This window comes from Arvicanthis niloticus, chromosome 22 (assembly GCF_011762505.2).
Source record: "Arvicanthis niloticus isolate mArvNil1 chromosome 22, mArvNil1.pat.X, whole genome shotgun sequence".
In the NCBI taxonomy this organism is placed as follows: domain Eukaryota; kingdom Metazoa; phylum Chordata; class Mammalia; order Rodentia; family Muridae; genus Arvicanthis; species Arvicanthis niloticus.
This window is the reverse complement of record NC_133429.1, coordinates 18834318-18851501: the sequence shown is the minus strand read 5'-3', so window position 1 is coordinate 18851501 and position 17184 is coordinate 18834318. Positions and strand designations below refer to the sequence as shown.

Here is a 17184-nt window from a genome sequence, read left to right as displayed (position 1 = left end):
TCCCTCCCTCCCACCCCTCCCCCCATGCAGTTCACCCCCATTTCACCTCCAGGCAGCAGCTAGGACACGCCCCTTTCTCATGTTCAGTGTTGTAGCACACTCTCAAATGCTTCCAGCAGTTGATTGTACAAAACATGAAACCGAAAGCAGATGGGACATATTTAGATGGGCTGTTGCTCTCCATCCCTGTAATTTCCTAAGTTTGATAGCAATTTGATTTCCTAACCATACAAGCTGCTTCTGTGCTCTCTGGGACATCTACACAGAAATACTGCCAGAAAACAGACTAACAGAACATGACGAGATTTTTCATTTTGTTTTGCCCGCTTCCTTCTCTTCATCTTCTACCTCCTTTTTTTTTCTCCTTCTCCTCTTCCTCCTCCTCCTCTTCATCCTCATCCTCCCCTTCTTCCTTTTTACCTTCTTCAAGTATTTCTTTGTATTTTTCATAGTTTCTGTTACTGATCTCTGTGGACCTGGCCGTGCTTCCCAGCTCACAGTGGGGTTACATCTTGGTAAAGCCAGTCTAACCTGAAAATATCCTAAGTCACAAATGCATTTCAACATACCTACCCTATTGAGCACCGTAGCTCAGGAGCACAATAAGAGGATTGGGTATCCCTGGGGTTGGGTGGCATGGCTGGTACCTAGCTGGCCAGCATCCCATAGCTGCTGCCCAGCATCCCAAGAGAAAAACATACCACAGATACCAAGAAGAGATCCAATTCCTAAATCTGGAATATACTTTCTACTGAATAGCTCTCATTCTGCTGCATCATAAAGTGGAAAGCGGAGAAGCCAGGGGCCATTGGTGTGGCGTCAACACCAAAGGATGATGGTTTGGATGATGTACTAGCTAAATCCAAGATCTGGCCCCCGGCGAACGTTCTTCATAAAAGTAGTCACTCTAGAAATATTGTATTCATTTACCAAACAGAGGTGGTGGTGGCCGTGTCCACATCTTCTGCAGACAGGGAAAGACGTTGACCCGTAGCAGGTAGAAGATGCCATGGAACAAAGTGAAGCATGCTGGGAAGAGGTTATGGAGCATTGTAGTGTCTCTGTGGACCCACTTATCTCTTGGTCAATCAGTCACTGGTCACATTGTCTCTCCAAACAGATATTACGAGACATGTCTTTACAAGGTGCTTATCCTAAATCAATCCTGAAAAAAAACGTAAGTTTCTGTTGTTATCGGTTAAAGTGTAGCTATCCCTGCACAGTCTCACGGGAGCTGTTTCTCGCTAGGAGTCTACAGCTGCAGCATGGATTATGGAAGTATGGAAGAATCATCTTCTCCCTCCAGGCCACATAGCGTTCTTCCCCGGAGGACGCAGGTTGGCTATTCATCAGGAGTGTCCGAAAGTCTTAATAATCTTAATTTGAGAATTGCAGTCAGACTAGTCTGAAATGGTCATCCCCCCGCCTCTGGATTTGTCAACTACGTTCACTTCATCAGCATCTTAGCAGACTGTAAGAACACAGACCTTCAGCCAGATAGAGCTGGATTTAAATCAGTCTCAGACTCATACTAGTTAGTGTTTGGGGCATGTCATTCAGTGTCCCCTACCTAATACTACCAGCTTTTTTCTTTTTCTTTTTCTTTTTCTTTTTTTTTTTTTTGAGAAAGTTGATGCTACCTGCCTGTGGCAGTGACTCTGAAAGCACAAGTATTTCTTTGTCTCCCCCAATCCTTGTTTTTAAAATGATACGAACAGAGAGCACACTTGTGTCAGAGCTCTCTGGAACCAGAAGGGACTGTACTAGGAAATGTTCCCAAGCCGGGAACACAGCAGTTGCTTTATTAGTCATAAAGGCATGAAGGAAATTACTTCATCTAGCTTCCCTTCCCTTATCTACTCAGTAGCTAGGAGGGAAATGTGGGGTTGGGTAGCCTAGGATAGGGGGAGACAGTGCTGGGCTGTAAAGACCTGTCTCACACAGCCCTTTCTCAATCCTGTCCTGGGAGCAGAAGAAGCCCACAGTACCAGGAACCTTTCAATGCTAGGATGCCAGGGACCACAACCACAAAGGAGGAGGCATATCAGTACCAAGTTTCCTCTGCTTTCTCCTGCCCACCTCCTTCATGGTCTTGTTTGTTTGTTTGTTTCCAATTAAGAAAAGCCTGGGCTTTTGGAAATGAGCAAGCATGCCAAGCAGCCCTGGAACCCGACAAAACTCTCCTTTCATTTTATGTTACATAAAGGAGAGTTACAAAACTCTCCTTTCATTTTATGTTCTGCTTGCAAGATTCCCCGGGTTAAAGGCAAAACCTTCATCAGCAGGACCTGAAGAACTTAGTGGCATGTGGGACACCTGCCTCCCGTGAGGTGACATTCTTTGTACCCGAGGCCCATCTGTGGCTCCCACCCTTAATTCACAGTCTTCTTCCTTATGCCAAGGATGAGCCAACAGTCAATTTTGTGGAAAGATCTCTTTAATAGGAAGTGAATAAAACTATCAATGCTAAATAAAATAGACCACTGTGAAACTTGGATTAGATCCCACAGGGAAGCGTATGTGCAATTAACTGCGTTATGTAACAAGGCCGCCTTTAATAGCTGGCCTGGTTCTTTTTGTTGTTCTAAGGGGAAAGTGGCCAAGGCTGAAGCCAGAGCACATGATATTATTTGAAAGCGCTGCAGTCCAGAATCAGAGTTTTCACTGTGATTTATGGTTGTTCTAAAAGACTTATACCTCTTACATTTTCAGAGCTATACCCTCTGCTTCCAGAAGCCTCTGGGTATGTTTCTGCTGCTTTGAGTCCCATATATTATTTGCCCATTCAAGAGGGACACTTTAGAACTGTGCAAAAAAAAAAAAAAAATGTCCTGTAGTACTTGATTTTGAGTAATCCCATGGGTGAAAGGGTTGAGATCGTACAGCAAGGCCCACAGCCTTTTCCAAGCTACTTGAGAGAACCCAGCAGAGGGGTCACTGGACAGAATAGTTCCAACGTGGCAGCGCCTTTTATCAGCCACAGTGCTGGCTCAGAGACTCCCCAGGCCTCTGAGCACTCAATGTCAGGTGCGGCTGGTAGGCAAGGCCGAGATTAAGCCGGGGCAAATTCCCATTCCATCAAATCAGAAACAGAAGAGCACCAGAAGTTCGGCTAGCACAAAATCAATCAGCTGGATGGGAATTACACTCCATGATGAAGATAGTGACTGAGCCAGGGTGGAGCTTCATGGGAGAGTCTGAGAACACAGCTCGGGGTTGGGCACAAGGAGGAAGCGATGGTGTCTGAGTACTTTAAAGGAAACAAAGCCAGCTTCTTCGAAGAGGACTCAGCACGAAATACACGGTGTAAAATTTGAGAAGCCACGCTGGATACGGTAGGGCAGCACAGACCAAGAATTCATCACTGGAGGAGGCAGGGTTCAGAGTCAGTCTCAGCTCCAAAGCAGGGCTGAGGTCAGCCAAGACTGCATGAAGCCCTATCTCAAACACAGCAGTGGACTGGCACGCTCTGACACATGCATACACAGTCTCCACAGTCAGGGGAACGAGATAGCTATCATCTCAGGACTTTTCTCATGGCCCTTTGTAATTCCTTCCCATCTCCCCAGGCCATGGATCTACTCTCTGTTATTCATGAGTGTCATTGCCTGCGCTCACCTCAGTGCAGCTCTGTGCTCCCCACTCCTCCCTCCTCCTTTCTGGCTTCTTTCATTCAGCGTAATTATTTTGAGACTCATTCAGGTTGGAGTATGTATAGTGTTTCATTCATTGGACTAGACAGCAATATTCCACTGTACAGATATCTCATATGCTGTTTACCCATCCGCACGTTGAGAGAATCGTAAATTATGTTGCAGGTGTTATGGATGAAGCTGCAGGGAAGCACCCTCATGCGCATGCGCGCGCGCGCGCGCGCGTGTGTGTGTGTGTGTGTGTGTGTGTGTGTGTGTGTGTGTGTGTGTGTGTCTGCCTGAACAGAGGTTACTTTTCTCTGTGGTAAATGCTTAGAGGTGCAGTTGGAATAACGAAGGCCTGGCGTATGTTTAACTTGTTAAGAAACTGTCAGGCTGCATTTACAGTAACGTTCCCATTTGATGATCCCCCAGCAGTGGGTAAGAGTTCAGTCGCTCCACGACCCTGTCAACATGGTATATAGCTCTCCTTAATTTCAACTTTTTCCCATTGTCCTGTGAACACAACACACAACCTACACCATATGTCATCATTAACGAGACCCAGTGCAGTCTGACAGGTGTGAAGGACCTATTCATCTTCTATAGCTGAGATTGTACCTGACAAAGGCACTCCATTCCCCATGCCCTGCTCCAGGCAAGCACGATTCCCCGCCCTGTGGATGTGACCGTATTGGATCCTCACGTGGGCAGTGTTTTCCTTTCTGTGTCTGACAGCCATGTTCATCTGAGTTGAGTGGTACTCAACTGTGGTTTTAGTTTGCATTCCCCTAGTGACCGATGCATAGAGCCTTTTTGTGTATCTATTCACCACCCCTGTACCTTCTTCACCGGAACTATCTGGTCTAAATTTCTGTCCAGTTTTTAAAAATGGGCTTGTTTTACACTACATACTCAGGACACATGACTCAGGTGACTCAAGCTGGATCTGACCTGAAAGCATCTATCTTTCACGGTTCCAGGAAACACTATGCACGCCGCCAGAAGGGAAACACTTGAACAGTCCTATCTAGCTCTAATACCATTGAACCACTACAATGACCAACATGGCGAGTTATGTGTAAAGGGGCAGTGATGGCACTCACATGTCAGTGGAAAGCAACAACTGTCTAATTGGACTCCAGGCCCACTCAGCAGGAGAGAAACCATGGCTGGTATTGGAAACATACCCAAATTCTCAGAGATAGCAAAGTCATGGACCTTAGAAAGGAATCTACTGCTGCCACCTTGCTAGACCAGAATGCTTCTGTACTGTATTATAAATCTCATCCTTTTACTCACAGATAAGCGTAGCTACCGTCTCTCAAAAGAGAAGCTTCTCTTTACAACAAACTGAGACTGTCACAGAAACCTACAACTGAACACAACATAGGTCATGCCGAGCTTAGCCCCGGCAGAAACATCTGTATCACAGCTCCTGCATCTGCACCTCAGGGAATGTCAAGGAAGGAGAGGTGGAAAGATTGGAAGAGCCAGAGTGCCAGGAAGTCTGCTCTGAAGCACTCTCTGCTAGAAATAGCTGCATAAACAAGACTGGACCAATGGCAGTGTCCTTAGATGTGAGATTTGGGAGAGGGGAAATTTCACAGGATGCCACCCCTAGACTGAGAATCCCAGGTAACTAATGAGTGCTGGGATAGGGAGAGTTAGCTCAGAGATGAGCCTTCTTCCCAGCTAGCCAATGCCCAGTGGTCAGCCCTGAAACCATATACAAGCAAATATAGTATAATATAATGTAACATAATATAATATATACAAGCAACAAAAACAGTCTCAGCAGAATATATATGTGTATATATGTATATATGTGTGTATATATATATATATATATATATATAATCTGTACAAGCCTGTAACAAATATACTTAAACAGAAAGAGGCTGTTAACTTGAGAATGAGGTGTGAGAGGTGTTCAAGGGAAGGTAACCGTGAGGAACTACAGGGAGGAAATGATGTACTTCTATTTCAATTTTAAAAATTAAAAAATAGCTGGGTAGCCGTGCCACATGCTCTTAATCCCAGCACTCGGGAGGCAGAGGCAGGTAGATCTTTGAATTGGAGGCCTGGTCTACAGAGTGAGTTCTAGAGCAGCCAGGGCTATACAGAGAAACTGTGTGTGTGTGTGTGTGTGTGTGTGTGTGTGTGTGTGTGTGTGTATACACATACATATATATAATTAATAATAAATAATAAAGAAATAAAGTATACAACAAATAAAAATGGGGTTGTTTTTCTATTAAGCTCTGAGAATTATATGTTGCATGCAAGTCCTTTGTAAGTTGTATATATAGAATGAAATGATTTACAAATACTTGCTCCCAGTCTGTGGCTTGCCTTATCTGGTGGTTGGGATAGGTTCAGGCCCTATGTGCTGGCCAGCTTTCTATAGCTGAGCTGCATCTGGAGTTTCTGCTGTGTCTTAGTTCTCAAAGCAAAGAACTCTAAACTCGGACTAACATTTAGTTTACCAGATTCTTTCATGGATAGCGCTTTGGTGTTGTTTCTGTGTCGTCTGCTCATCTTAGCTACTGTTACTGTTGCTGTAACAGAACATCATGACCAAGGCAACTTTGAAAGGAAAGCATTCCATCCATTAAGGGCTTGTGGTTTCAGAGGGTGAATCCATGACAGTCCTGGTGGGGAACATGGTGTCAGGCTAACAGGGAGGTACTGGATCAGTAACTGGAAGCTATGTTCTGGCCCACAAGTATGAGTGGATGCGGGGAGGAAGGAGAGGGAACCAGAGAGTGCAGGAGAGCTCTAACTAGGAATGGAGAGCTTTTGGACTCTCAAAGCTGATTCTCAGAGACATACCTTCTCCAACGAGGCCACACCTCCTAATCCTTCCCAAACACTTCCACTGACTGGGACCAAATATTCAGATATATAAGCCTGGGGATGGGGGGGGGGCATTCTCACCCAAACCACCGCACTGTCCGAGCTGAGTTTACTGAAATGTTTTGTCTAGGTTTTCTCTTGGTGAGTTGGAGGTCTCCCCTCTCTCTCTCTCTCTCTCTCTCTCTCTCTCTCTCTCTCTCTCTGTGTGTGTGTGTGTGTATGTGTGTGTGTGTGTGTGTATGGACAGCCAGTTAGTTATTTCTGCATCATTTGTTGAAAACCCCATTCCTTCCACTGACTTGTGTCTGTACTTTTGTGTGGATCTGTTTCCGGGCTTCAGTTTATTCCACTGATACTGTCTGTCTTTTAATACTATCCACTTCTTAATTCTTTGGCTTTTGTATAAAGACTTGAAATTAGGTAGAGAAATTTGTCCAACTTTGTTCTTTTTCAAAATAATTTTTGGATATCTGGTTCTTCACATTTCCCTGTATGTTACAGAATTGGCTTTTCAGTTTCTGTCTCTACGATGCGTTGAGGTTCTGATTGGGAATGGTTGGGTTTTCAGGAAGATACATCGGTGGTAAGGAAACACATTTTTATTTCAACAACGGCCTTTGAGACTAGCCTAACGTTTGGAACACTTTGCACACTATTGCTCTCAAGTTTATTGGAGACCCATGTATGCAGAATGATGGTATTTGTGGCCAAAAGCTACAAGAAAGAAGAACATGTTCTCATTATAACCCTTATTTCCTATATGTCACCCTTTTCCCATGTCATTCCAGAGACAAAGTAAAAACAGCTCAGGCCCCTTTCCCTAGGACAAGACCATGATGTGTATGTTAGCACTCCCTCGGTGAGAATGAGCCTTTGCCGTTACAATGTGTAACAGGGCTGAGGGTCAAACAGAGGGCCTGTGTGTGCTACATAGGCACTATACAGCTGAGCCCAGAGCGGCTGCGAATTATTCTCTCCCTATGGCTACCCCAGTAGCCAAACATTGCATTAATGCCTTATGAGATTCCCCCATTGCTTCCTGCATGCTATGCACACATACATGCAAGTGTGCACATATGTATGCATGTACACAGGTCAAATTCCAGCTGGCCTGGGAGAGAGCCTGGGTGATAATGCAGCCCAGAAGCTGAGCTTACACATGTATGGTCCCCATAGGGGTGACTGGGGGGGGGGGTGGCAACTAGCGTGCAGATGATGTCAGGGAGCTCACAGTCGAAGCCACCAATATGGGATTTTATGGAACTTCCTACCAAGTTCTAAGTGTAGTTGAACTACAGAGGCCAAACTGGACACAGGTAACCGAATCTCATCCGTTGCCTCCTGAGGTGCAGCCTCTGGTCGATGGGTTCTTTTATACTCGTGCAGGGTCAGCTCTCTCATCAGCTCCCTAAAGGATTCTTTTCAACACTTGCTTATTGAACACTAAATATACTCCAGGAAGCATTTGGGGGAGGGGGTCCTAGGGCTCTTGCTCCGAGGGGTTTCAGGCCTGGAATAGAAAAGCATCTCAGTAGCATCCTCCTTTGCTCCCAAATCTGTTCCCTGGAGAAGAGGCTGGCTGATGATGCTTTGAACAGTCCCAGAGGGCTTCTCTGAGGAGGTTACAGTATCAGCTAATGACTGATGAGAATAGGGACCTACCCCTGGAATATATGCTAGGCAGGGCTAGGCAGGGCTAGGCAGGGCTAGGCAAACCTCTGTCTGCAGACAGTTACTAGGAAACGAAATCAATTTTGTGGTTACTAAGCCACGATTAAAATGAAACAGGGTGATATATTGGGAAACTTTTCTTTCAAATTTTCACATCTATGCACGTGCTTCTATTACATCCATATCTTTTTGAAAGAAATAGAGAAATATATGAAAATATAGAAAAGGCCAGAAAAGACTCACACCTTATCCTCGTGGCTGTTAAGGGAATTAGCAGCATTATCCAGGGTTGAGCCTGCATCGTTTCTGAGGTCTTGGCAGAATGTGCACCAGGATTGTGACCTAGGCTGTTTCCTGCAGCCATCGTCGTCGTAGGCCTGGGTGCCTCCTAGGACAGGCAACAGCACACAACCCCCTGGCCAGCTGAGCTATGTCATCAGCTAATGACTGGAGTAAGCAAGTGACTTTATTTCTCTTGTTTCAACTTCACGGTGATACATGAGTTTGGCTCAACAGCAGTGTTCAAGCCTATGATGCTTGAGACAGCCCCTAAACAGTGTCCATAATCAGCCAGATTTGCCTCACGGTCTGTCGGTGGTGTCCCAAACATGCCTGTACTGTAGCCCCCCCCCCCCCCGTGATAAACATATCTCTGAAGGTCACTTTCCTCACAAAATTGAGATGCGGAGAAGCGCAAGCTTGTCAAGACCTGCAAAACTGCACAGCAAAGCAGGACTCGCTTCGCCCTGCTGCGTGGCATATCCTGTACTTTATCAGGCTAGTTATGCATTGCCTGAGACTGGAGGATTGCAGCTTCTGAATCCATGGCAACTGCCCCAGAAGTAGTTGCAAAAACAAAAACAAACAAAAACAAAACAAAACAAAAAAAAAAAACCAAACCATAAACTCTCAAAATTTATTGGCAGGAGCTGGTAACGACCAGACACTGTGTATGCAGAGTGTGAGTTGTGAGCTGTGAGCAAGAGGGGCGTGGCCCTGTTAGCCTTCTAGCTAACTGCAGCATGTGCCACACGCCTCTGCCCAAGGTGACATGTGTCCCAGCACTTCGGCTTTACTTGCCTTCTGTCTGTCCATATAATGTGCAGTTGTCATCCATTTGGAAGCGAGCCTTTGGCTAACGTGGATGTTCTGAGACTAATCTTCATGGAGCCTGACTCCAAACGCAGGTGTTAATGGAACCGAGATTGCTCTCAGGTGTATTTTTATTTTATTTTATTTTATTTTATTTTTTTGTTTCAGGGCTAGAGTCCTGTTGCATTTGCAATCAGTTAAAATATATAAATCTGAATGCAGGTAGTACGCATACAGGCGAAAACCTCACACACATAAAATAAAATGTGTCTTACAAAAAACAAAACAAACAGACAAAGAAAATCACCAAGCCCTTCCTTTTTCAGGCTGCACTTAATTAAGCTAGGTTGAAAAATATTCAATATGTTCATGTTTGTTTGTTTAAACAAAACCTCGGGATAGTCTGTTACATTTATCCCAAAACAAGGTAAATTTTTCTACTACCATTTCACCAGTCTTTGGAGGTCACTTGATTGTCAATCACAATATCAGCAGCCCTTCCAGCCTTGAGAGGGTAACACATTAAGAAGCCTACCTTGCAAGATGGGTGGGGCACTGCCTATGACCCAGCATCCAGGAGGCTGAGGCAGGGAGACCATGAAGGATGCTCTGTGTTATGTAAGACCCTGTCTCAGAAAAAGGGTGGGATACTGTCTTCTTCCTTTCTCTTGGGTTTCCTGGTACAAGAACTGAGTGTTTTGCTCTTGGGATTGGTGTTGTGTCACAGTGGGGAAGGAGCTGGCAAATTGCCTGGCCTTCAAACCCCACCCACTACAGTCTTATTACCTAGTCACCCAACCCAGCTGAGTTCCATCAGAGACATGGGCATTGACACCTGAAGTTAACGGTATTCTCAGTATTGCTCGTGGTCTGGCCCTTCTTTTAGGAGTCTGCACACTAATAGGAAAAGCATCAATCCACTGGAGTTGCTTCATAATTTATAGCGATGTTGTAGTGTCTCAAACCACCTCTGTAATGGCCATTGCCTGAAAATCAGCAGCGGGGATCCTATCCAGGGCTATAGGGCCAGCACGTTTTCTTTAGCCTGGATATCAGTCTACGTGTTTATATATTTTATTTGGAAGATTAAAATATGGCTTAAAAGAATACTTAAACATTTTTTTTTTAATTTAGAGAGTAATCACTAATGGGAAATAATATAGTTTCTCTATTTTGAAACAGAAAAACTCAGATGTGAATGTCTAGATGATGCAACTTTCACATAAGGAGTCTTTAATGGCTTCGGCAGGTCTCCTGGGAAAGAGCAGTGTGGACGGACCTCATGAACGATTGAGGTGACCCACTGCCTGCAGAGCAGCCAGGAGTGTGGGCACTAGCATTAAAAATGACTGTCGGTTACTCTGCACTCTAGGAAAACAGCAGGTGCTTTGGAACTTAGTCTCTCATCAACTGCACCGTGTTGTTAAATTTTAAATGTGGTTTTAAAGGACAAGATTCCATGAACCCAACAGTTCCGCCACTGTGATTGTGACCTGGACACGTTAGAGGCAGGCTCACCCTGGCCCCCTCGGGCTGTAGCCGTTTCTGTCTTTATGAGCCCCTCCTCACTAAGATAATAAAAAAAAGTAAGTTTATGATGGTGATAAAGATGAACATGGTGATGCTATTTATTCGAATATTTCACTCACCTAACATCCATTTTTCCTCTAGTTATGAAGATAAAAAATAACTTTTTCTTCTTCTTCCAAAAGTATTATATGTTCTCAGTGTTGTTCCCCACCCCCCACCCCCCGCCTGTGGGTAAGAAGACTCTGATTAGAAGTCTTTATTTTTCCTTTTACATTTCTTTTTCTTTTTTTTTTTTTTTTTTAAGATTTTACTTCTCAGTTATAATGCCCATGTTTTTAATGAAAAGGAAAAACCAAATTCCTTACCCCAGAGCAGCTATGCTCACCCAGGAAGCAGCTGCACGTTTGATGGGAACGAGGTAGGTTGTCAGATCTATAGCAGTGATTTTCATGAATAAGAGATTTTTTTTTAAATTGGCAAACAAAACAAAACAGCAAAACAACAACAACAACCCCAAAATGCATGTCGTTTTCGTACCCGGTTCAATCTGCCTGCCTGGCCCCAAGCGCCTGTGGTTCTTGCCAACCGTCTAAGCTCAAATGCCTGACTCAGCATTTTCCTGCTCACTGCTTCCAACATTATGTAGTGCTCATAACCTGTCAGTTTCTCCAGCTCACTCCCCCTCCTTCTCTAGAGCAATAGAAAGGCATGCGCATCTTTTCCAGCCCCCGGTGGCATCGAGGCCGAGTGCTGCAAGACCAGCTGTTGCCTCCCATTCATCCGGCTTCTCATTACTTTCCCATAAAATTTCTGCATGTGCATTTAGAGGAATCCGAGTTATATTGAAAAGGAAAAGGAAAAAAAGATCCACAAAGTGTCATCGTCGTTAAGAGAACATCTGTCCAAGCATGGAAATGATGGGTGGATGGATGGATGGACGGACGGACGGACGGACGGACGGATGGATAGATGGATGAACGGACAGACGGACAGACAGACAGACAGACAAAGAGAAAGGGAGTGTTTTTAATAGATGAGCAGTTAGAAGCTTTATTACAGACTATAGGAGCTGTAGTTACAGCCAACAAGAGATGTCGTTACCGACTAGAAGATGGTCTAGAAGAGCTAAATTACATAAGTGTCCCACAGAAAGGAGACAGCTATGGTAAAGCTGTGTGGTCTGAGGGCAGAGCCCAAGGAAGGAGAAATGGCTAACAACCGAAGCCCTGTCAGGTCCCAGTGAGGCTGTGGAAGGTGTGGCTCCCCAAGAACTTCTAGAAGGTTTTATACAGTTTTGAAAAAAAAAAAAATATACCTGGAGCAAATATTCATCTCACCATTTCTTTTTCCTTCAGAAGGTATTCGGTCTTTACAAAGCAGAAATAATTAACCAAAACTCACTGTGAAGAGCCTGCAAGGCATGCTTCTAGTTTAACAGCCCTGTAAGGGGATACGGTGCTAAGTGATTAATAGTTGATTTAATGAGGACTCAAAAATCACAAGGTCTGAAGAAAATAATAACATCACCTCTGAAAGACAGTACCGAATTACAGCTAAATGAAGCCTTGGGTGCCATCTGGCTTTATCTTTTACAAATGAGCAGTCTGGGAAACACTAAGTGACTTAGCCCATGCTACCTGGTTACCTTGTGACAGGCTCATCTTTAGAGACTGCCCAGGCCTGCTAATCTCAGGCCCAGAGCCTATCTGCCCCACCTCCTGCCCAGTTAATTTAGTGAAAACTCAGTTATTGATGACAGTCTCATTGACCTTCCCAGACTTGACAGTCAAATCCAAGTTTCCATCACAGTAAGTAGGATGCATTTGTGTTTCGAAATATGGCCTTCATCTTTGGAGTATACTGGAAACTGGTTTCAGGAAGATCAAATAGTTGATTCTACTGACTCTGGGAACCTGGGATGGCCTTTGTGGTTGCCCGTCGTAATGAAGGTTTCTAATTGGTTGGCTTTTCAAGGCGCTTTTCTTTTCTAACAGCCTCTGCTGCATTCTGAGTTGGCCTGGAGGTAAATAGATGCCAGAGCCCAGCATAGACACTGATGGTCCCTCCCCTGCATCCACTCACCTGATGATTCCTCCTCAGCATCCACTCACCTCATGGTCCCTCCTCAACATCCACTCACCTCATGGTCTCTCCTCAGCATCCACTCACCTCATGGTCCCTCCTCAGCATCCACTCACCTCATGGTCCCTCCTCAGCATCCACTTACCTCATGGTCTCTCCTCAGCATCCACTCGACTGAAGGGAAAGTAGTCAAAAGCAAAAATAAACCCTGACTCCAAAATACCAGCAGCATATAAAATTTCGAGAAGTGTCAGGCAGGGAAAGGTCTCTAGAAACCTTTCATCTTGCATATCTTGAACCTCTTAACTCACAAACATCAACCCCCTTCCTCCTTCCTGTCCCAGCTGCCACACTGCTCTCTGCCTCTGTGAATGTGACAACCTTCGGTCCTTCCTATGAGTGGAACCACACAGTGCTTGTCCTTCTGCAGAGAGGCAGTGTTTACTTAGCACAGCATCCTCAAGATTAGCCCGTGTTGTAACATGTCAGAATTTTACTTCTTTTGAAGGCCAAATAATATTCTACACAAAATGTTGGATAACCAAGTTGGTACCAGAATTGTTCAAAGCAACAGTCCCAACCACAAAATAGGAGTGAGGTCTTGAAAATTATGCAAGGGGGATGAAATTGTTTATATATTATAAGGTATGTTTATAATTCAAAAGTATGATGTTAAATAGTATATAACTGATTCTCTAACTAAAAGACATTGTCCTAATGAGACAATAGGCAGTCTTGACCTGAAAGTACTCAGAGACTACAGCAACTGTGAACATCTCTTATAAGAAATGACCTTGTGATAAAACTGACCAGTTGTCACATCAAAACTATAGACACAGGAACAGAAGAGTCACAGTTGAAAACCAGTCACAACCCAATAGCAAAGGGCGCCATCATGCACCAGAGGCAGCATCCTGTTGCCTTCACCCAGGGTGGGGCATGGGATGCAGACTATCACTCGAGAAACAGGACGATATTGGGCACCCTACAAAAGCAACAAAAATCAGGCATTGTGAGCGGCAGGGGGAGGAGGCACAGTGTGGGTTCCAGATTCTTGCAATCAGAGGGTTTCTCCAACCCTTCAAGTGTTTATAATCTTTTTCCTTGGTATCGTTGCATTAAGTGTTTAACTGTACGATGCAAGGACCTTCAGGGTCTTATCTTCCAATATAACTAAAAGCAGTTGGAGGAAAGTTCTTCTGCCACTTTGAATGTCATTGAGATCTAGCCACCTTTGGGCCTCATTCTCAAGTCTTCCCTATCTGAGGTGCTTACCTTATTCAACTTCCTGTTCTTTTCCTCCTCAGGTGACTGGATGTCTGGGATCCCTTCACATATCCTCAACAGCTCCCCTTCAGACCGGCAGATTAACCAGCTGGCCCAGAAGCTAGGCCCAGAGTGGGAGCCCGTGGTGCTGTCTCTGGGACTGTCCCAGACTGACATCTACCGCTGCAAGGCCAACCATCCCCACAACGTGCAGTCCCAGGTGGTGGAAGCCTTTGTCCGCTGGCGCCAGCGTTACGGGAAGCAGGCTACCTTCCTAAGCTTACACAAGGGCCTCCAGGCAGTGGAGGCTGACCCCTGCCTGCTCCAGTACATGCTGGAGTGACCTGAGCCCTGCCACTTGCTGGGGGGGTGGGTTCCCAAGTCACACAGGCTGAACCGGACTTCATTCAGCAGGTAGCTTTGTTCTGGGTGCGTGTTTTCTTTTCAGTGATCCTTAGATGGAAAGAGAACATCTGGCTTCTACTCAAGATCACGCAGCAGATCTCCCAGGCTGGCTCAACAATCCATCGGCTTTAATTGCTTGAAGACTGCATTGTTGTAACTACAGCTCTGAACTTCGTGGTTCCCCTTTAAAGAGGCTAGAAAAACCACAGCCCCCCCCCCCCCCAAAAAAAAAACTCATGCTACAGCATTGCATGCAGGTGTTACAGGTGTCCTGCATACAAGGCAGCCACGCTAACGTTGCCTGGAGACTGGACTGTGGACTTAGCTCTTCACAATGATGATAATAATAAAAAGTGAATTGTGGTATAGAGTGTGCCTTTTTCATGGGAAGGTATTGTATTACACACACACACACACACACACACACTCACCACTCTTCTGTTGCATAGGTAGAGGGTGTGAAAATGTGGGAGTGGAACAAGATGGATAGCTGCCCTGCAATGGTGGGGATAAATAACTCAGGCAGGGTGCACAGATTAAGCATGAGACACCGAAGCTCCCTGCAGAGGCCAGGGAGAAAATGGAAGCCCTTAATCTTAACAGATTGGTGAGCAGTCTCTGTCCATTTGTTAAAGGTGTTGGATCAGAGACAAAGGGGGGGGGTGGTGTCAGTGTTTCCTTTGAGGCCTGACTGACTGAAGGCATTGAGTTCCTCATGGCTTCCCCAGTCTTTCCTTAACAGCACAGAGTGTTAGCCAGACAGGTGTGCATGTTTGTAATTCCATCTAAGAGACTGATGCAGGATGATCACCCCAAGACTATCCTGGGGTGCGCAGTGTGTTCCAGGTCAGCTTCAACTATTAGCAAGACCCCGTCTCAAAGCAAAGAAACAGAAATTTACCGTGCAGGGTTTCTAAAACGATCCTTTTCAGGGCTTGTTCATTTGTGTTCTCATGTGAGCCTGTCAGCAATCCTGTGAGGCACACTTGCAGGGGTTGTTGGGCTCTTCTCTGCAGGCAGCAGGACCTGTGTAGGCTAACTAGGCTAGAATGCGGTTTGTCTGTGCACGAGTGGATTAGAGCAAGGCAGGCTTTCTTCAGAGACAGACATAAAAGGCCTTTGTAGGGGCTGCGGGTGTAGTTCAGTTGGTAGGGTGCTTACCAAGCATGCTCGAAAACCTGAGTTTCGTCTCAGCAGCTCATAAACTGGGTATAGTGGGAGTGAGCCCATGATCTCAGCAGTACGGAAAGTAGAGGCAGGAGGATCAGAAGTTCAATGTCATTCTCACCTCCATAGTGAATGCAAGCCCAGTCATAAACAGAAAACAAACAAAAACAAACAAAAACAAACTGAAAAACCTACATTGAAGACGACAAGTAGACAGACAGTTCCTTCATCCTTCAAGATGATTGGAGAGTCCAGATTTTAATTCTATAGAATTTCTAAGGAAATAAAGTTATACTGCTTATCTCCATCCAAGGACAAGCCTATAAAGAGGTAGCAGTTACCATGAAGCAGGTGCTCGGAAATGTGTCAATGTCCTTTTCAGCATCTCGTACCCTCTGTTCCTTTACCAAAAAGACCAACTGTTCCCCAGTCATTCATTCAACTGATACCACCCCCAAAGCATTGTATACGAGCCATATCCTCTCTCATGTTCCTTCCTGAGGTCCAGTCAGTACTTCATTATTTTATAAAGTTCTTTTTTGGCCACATCTCTGTACCCAGTGATAGATGGCTCTTCAGTAGAGACTTCAACAAATCATTTATCATTTTGAACTTTGAACTTACTGCTTTGCCATATCCCCCTGGGATTCTTAATAGTGAGTTGTCTTGGCTTCCTTTCTCACAATTCAGTTCTACTCATGGCTGAGTGAGCAGGCCTGGGCTCTGCTGCAGCTAGCTGGTGTAGGTCTGATGCTTAGCTGCTTTCTCCTCCCGCTGTTTGTAAGGAATCTGTCCTGCTCAGCGACACTCCTGTGCTGTCAGGAGTGGGGGGTTAAGAACAGGGCTGTGAAAAGCTGATGCCGGAGGGGTTAGTGGAACTCTGCCTTACCGCCCTTAGTAAGCAGGGTGGTGCCACTACCGAATGACAAGGGCCACTCCTTGCCCCTGCCCACTTCCTGCAGAAGCGCTTAGGAGTGGAGCCAGGCAGCTGAATCACAGTCTTTGTGATACATCTCCCCTGTCCATTTCCCAGGAAGCTGGGAGGGAGCCCACCAGGATGCCATGTGTTTTTACACAGAAGATTCTACAACTTCAGAGATCTTCTGCCCCAAAGAAAATTCTGCATGTGTTCAGTGGGACAGCAGGGATTTGAGGCACTAAAAGCAGCAAAATAATGTCCCTTCTCCCTCCCCCTCCCCCTCCCCTTCTCCCTCTTTCCCTCCCCCTCTCCCTCTCCCTCTCCCTGTGTGTGTCTCCCTCCCCCCCCCCCCCCGTCTCTCTCTCTCATCTCTCTCTCTGTCTGTCTGTCTCTCTCTCAGAGCATTTACATACATGACTGCATCTTTCAACTTTTTTTGTTTTTGTTTTTGTTTTGGTTTTTTTTTTTTTTTTTTTGAGACAGGGTTTCTCTGTGTAGCCTCGAACTCAGAAATCCACCTGCCTCTGCCTCCCAAGTGCTGGGATTAAAGGCGTGCGCCAC

At 45.4% G+C, this 17184-nt stretch overlaps 1 protein-coding gene across 1 annotated transcript in view; it reads left to right on the top strand.

Moving 5' to 3' along the window:
* Positions 1-14903, top strand: part of Cradd (CARD and death domain containing adaptor protein) — a 147434-nt gene extending 132531 nt beyond the window's left edge. The window contains exon 3 of the mRNA XM_076920041.1: positions 14174-14903. Coding sequence (XP_076776156.1) covers positions 14174-14475 — 302 coding nt within the window. The 3' untranslated portion in view covers positions 14476-14903. The remainder of the gene's footprint in view (positions 1-14173) is intronic.
* The last annotated feature ends 2281 nt before the right edge of the window (positions 14904-17184 follow it).